This window comes from Sinocyclocheilus anshuiensis, unplaced genomic scaffold, assembly GCF_001515605.1.
Source record: "Sinocyclocheilus anshuiensis isolate Anshui unplaced genomic scaffold, SAMN03320099.WGS_v1.1 scaffold508, whole genome shotgun sequence".
Classification (NCBI taxonomy): domain Eukaryota; kingdom Metazoa; phylum Chordata; class Actinopteri; order Cypriniformes; family Cyprinidae; genus Sinocyclocheilus; species Sinocyclocheilus anshuiensis.
Window position 1 is genome coordinate 865924 of NW_015555744.1, and position 4820 is coordinate 870743.

A 4820-nucleotide genomic window follows, 5' to 3' on the forward strand; every position below is an offset into this window, starting at 1 on the left:
CAAAAATGTGAGGGGTGTACTCACTTCTGTGAGATACTGTGTATATATATATATATATATATATATATATTAGTTTTTCATGACAAATTATATTATCAATAAAATCATTTGAATGGAAAGTTTGATTTAAAAATTTACTTTTTTTGCTTTTTTAATTAATTAAATATAGATTTTTTATGTAGATTCAACATTTTACAGACACTCTTCAGTACTGAAAAAAAATAAAAATTTTCTCGACTGTGTCTGCCATCTTGGATGAAATTTTATTTCTTGTATTTTACAAGCCATCATAATATTTCTACAGTACCTGCTGTTTTTATACTGGGGTCATCTATGATGCCATAAAATCAGTATTGCCATGTCCACTTATAAGCGACTTTAGGATCTTTTTTCATTAGGCTGCTTATAAATATGAGCAGTCATGGGTCACGTTTCCAATGCATGAAAACCACTTTGGTTTGTTTTGGTGAACCAAATTGCTTATTTTGGCTTAGATTGCTTATTGTTCTACAGATCTGACAACACTGTTTTGCAGCCTTCCACTAATTAGACAACTCACCACTTCACCGTGGCTCCAACACAAATTCTCTTTCTGCTGCAAAACTGCAGTGTTGGTGCCTGAAGCAGCTAAAGAGACAGCGAGGATATTACCCCACTATCACAGACAACACAGTCACGCAGTGTGCCTTCTCAGATTAAACAGATGTAGAAACGTGTCTCGCTTCTGACACTTCTGCTCTGACCTTTAACGGCTCCCGCTCCTGCAGATCTGATGAACCGTCGCTGCTCTTGTACTTGGAGTCTTTGTCTCTCTGGTCAATCGTCGAATAGCCATCTAATGAGAGGGAAAGAAAGCAGAAGAGCTCTGTTATCGAGATCGGTGTGTCAGCACCCTCAGCATGGCTCTTCAAACAAGCAGCGACAGATCCCTCAACCTTCAGCTGGGAGCATCCCGTACGTGCTGCGTTCACAGATGTTCTCGTGCTCGCAGCTGAGCGTGTGAGATGTGTGTGATTACTGTGCGGGTTTTGTGTTTGTGTGCATGCGGGCCGTGTCTATGAGCCGTCCCCCACAGGCACCGCATTTCATCACTTCCTTCTACCCACTCAAGCAGCACCCCATCCTCAGCCTCTGTCCAATTATTGTCAGTCAGGCTTGGAGAGGATGCTGCTTCAGTGGAGAAGATCAGAGAGACGGCACCATAATGAAGAGGTGGTACTCCGTAGCGAAAAAGCAATTGCGCTTCTGTTCAAATTTTCATTGGCCCAAAACACAACAACACTACAAACATCTTATTAGAAGAGGGGTATTGCAGACAGCGTTGGACTGAAACTCTTCAGGGAAAAATAAATGCAGTTAAAATTAAATTACTTTTAAAACTAATCATAACATTGCTTGGGAGGAATTTTAGGGGGAATGGAATTAGAGGGATTATGGTTTTGCATTCTTACAAAACCACATTAGTCTGTAGGGTTTTTTTTTTGAGGGCATGCCGACATTGTCTTACCTGGACTGAGTTCGTCCATAGGTATCATATCCCCAGCGCTACACCCTCTGTTGCCTGCAAAGCATTTTACAGACTGGATTTTTCATGCCACTAATACTCACGATCACTTTTAGAATGTCAATTTAAATATAAAATCTCGAAATGTTGAAATTTAAGTAGTTTAAATACATAATTCTCTGTGAAATCCTAAACTATCCACAATTGTGAAGCGAGAGACACCAATCAGAGAAGACACAGGAAGTGAGAACAGTGGCAGTCTGACTCAAGTAACCACCCACTGCCATAAAGCACAAGAATGACAATCAAATTAGTCATATTACACTCTGAGTCAACTGATATATTACTATACACTATTGTTCAAATGTTTGGGGTCAGTACGAAAAAAAAAAAATGAAATTCCACATAAAACTTTAAGCAGCATAACCGTTTTCAAATGTGATAAGAAGAAATGTTTTTTGAGCACCAAATCAGCATATCAGAATGATTTCTGAAGGAACATGCAACACTGAAGACTGGAGGAATGGCTACTGCAAATTCAGCTTTGCATTTTAAAATATAAAATAGTTATTTTACATTGCAATAATATTCTTATAATATTACTGTTTTTTTTTTTTTTTACTATATTTACATGCAATATAGACTTTTACTGTATTTCAGAATAAATAAATGCAGTCTTGATAAGCATAAGAGACTTTCAAAAACATTACCGTCCATTAATTTCTGAATCGTAATGCATATTTAAATACATTTAAGAATAAATTTAGAACATAATATAATGATCTTAAGTTAAATGTTTTATATTTTATTGATGTGCTGATTCAGAAATATCCTTCACAATAGTTCACGCATGAGTAGTTTATAGCAGTTAATTTGGTTCAAGACCTTTTTATAGATTTTTAATGCAGCTATAGAGAAAATGAGTGAGAAAAATGCTTCTGAAACAAAGGCTTCTGAAAAGGTGGGTGGTCACTCTTGTGCTCTATTCTTCACAGAAAGGCAAGCAGGGAATGGGACTGATGGAAGTGATCAAATGTATCACTGTCATGAGCATCCATGCTAACAGCAGTAATAAAATCTTTAAAAGAAAAAGCCAAAGCTGTCATGCTAACTCCTCTCTCAATGAGATGTGCCCTGGGTGGATGGATGGTGCTTTTTATTGCAGCACCGCAGTAATTTACCATCATTTTACTTGAGAGTGAATGAATAATGAGCTCCTACACTGAGGCCCATTAATCTGCTGTCTGATCCTCATAAATCATTCTGTATCATATGAACTGCTCAAATGACCGATTAAAGCACAAGAGATGCGGCAGCTGCACACACCAGCTGAGCAGCGGGGGTGAGAGATCAAGCATTGTGCCACGTGTTAAAACACAGAAAGTAGTAGAGTTCACAAGATATGCTCGCTCAGGTGCACCTGAACCTCCGGAACTCCCCTGAGCACCCAGATTTGCTGCTATCAGGGTGTGTAAAGTCTCTGTTTGGGGTCTTACGCTAACCTTGGTTCTTCTCCATCAAGGGGAGAGTAGTATCGTCGTAGCCAGGCTTGCAACTCTTGGATCCTTTGGGAGTTCCAGTGGCTATCGGCTGAGAAGGATCAAGAAGAGAATGTTTCAGAAACACAGGCCAGAATGACAAACCTTCACAAAAAACAGTTACAATAGAACTTTCAGAGTGAATCTCACAGAAACCGTCAAGAAATGTCTGAATCATATTTCACTTTCTTACGAAAACTGTATTGTGCATCAAGGAAATTAGATCTATTGTTTCAACCATTATGATTTTTCTTTGCATTCTGAAAAAATTTTACTAAATGAACTTAAAAACATTTGGTCTCATTCAAAAAAATACTGTGATGTGAAAAATATATGTGAAACATTTTCATAATAGAATTAATGTACATTGGTAAAATACAGCAAATATGAAGTAAACATCATGGCAGTATTGGTTTCCTTGAATATATTTTTAATAATTATTAATAATTATTTTGATGACCTGTGATATAACTTTATATCATATTTGTTTTATATTTTAAAATGTGAACAAAATCATTGTGTCCAGCAAGGGCGTAGTTTTGGTTTGAACATCAGGGGGGTTAAAGTGTGAACTGTAGAGTCCCAGGTCATGCTCACTCATAAGGTTTATTTATTTGTTTGTTTGCTTATATATTTATTTTTATGAAATGATCTTTTGTGCTATAATCTATGCAAAGTTGGTGCAATAAAGTAACATCATAGTTAACAATTACTTGTTTACATAGGATATATATATGTAATGTATTTTATAGCCTATTATTTAGGCACTTATAGGCTATAGTTTGACAATGTTCTAATTCAACATGCTATGGGAAGTCAATCTAACTTAACATTTTCTTATATTGATATTGTTTATGTCTTACTCCTTAACAGTTTATCAGGCTCTAAATGATTTAATCTATGCCATCTTTTGGAATATTTGAAGGCCATGTACCATAGTTCTTAAGTGTAGCATTTGTAATAATAAGACTAGCCTATTAATCATGCAGGCCAATAATTACTTTTTTAAAATTAATCACTATATAGCATTTGTTATGAAGAAACAACCGCCTGCACATTTAGAACTAGGGTTGACAATAGATTAAAAATTTTTATCTAATTAATCACACCGTTTTTCTGTGATTAATTGCGATTAATCGCACACTTCATGAAATTAAGCATAGACCATATATCTTGTTTCAAATGTTTATTTTGTCATCATTTGATATATCCAGCAAAGAAAACCAAAAGATTGAAGGGTGATTCTCAAAAATCTGTATTTTCCGCAAGCTTTTTTCAAGATAAATGTAGACGTCTTTCCAAAAAAGGACTCCAAAAGAACTCCAAAAGGAAATTCCAAAAGGACACCAAAGAACCAAATGATATAAGGAGCCCATATAAGCACATATAAAAGAAAAAAATGCTAAAAAAAAAAAAATAATCTGAATTGTAAGTATGTGTACAGTGCAACAGCAAAGAGCTTTTTTACATTTTAGAGAAGAAAACACAGCCACATACACGACAAATCAAAACATTATCGTGAATGTGCGTGGAAACAGCGTGAATGTACGGAAATGTCTGTGCCTATGCATAAATACAATGTGCGATCAGTGCGTCAAGAGCACTCATACACGCATTAATATAACGGACTCATGTGTGCTTACTGTACGACTCCTGTACGCCGCCGCAACCGTCTTTACCTTGATTGCAGTCTTCATCCATCAAAACTTTACTAGCGAGACTGGTTATCCAGTCAAGAAAACGAAGTTTGCGTCTCATCTGGCCATACAGCGGTGGGA

General features: G+C 36.3%; 1 protein-coding gene across 9 annotated transcripts in view; it reads right to left on the bottom strand.

The window, feature by feature from the left end:
- The window catches only part of LOC107673389 (armadillo repeat protein deleted in velo-cardio-facial syndrome homolog), a 215621-nt gene that overhangs the window by 4617 nt on the left and 206184 nt on the right, over window positions 1–4820 (bottom strand). For 8 of the 9 annotated variants that reach the window (XM_016466950.1, XM_016466955.1, XM_016466949.1 and 5 more), the window contains 3 exons: window positions 3007–3094; window positions 1508–1561; window positions 744–835 (listed from right to left, as the gene is read on the bottom strand). In XM_016466950.1, coding sequence (XP_016322436.1) covers window positions 744–835; window positions 1508–1561; window positions 3007–3094 — 234 coding nt within the window. The remainder of the gene's footprint in view (window positions 1–743; window positions 836–1507; window positions 1562–3006; window positions 3095–4820) is intronic. The other variant, XM_016466954.1, reaches the window with a different exon arrangement.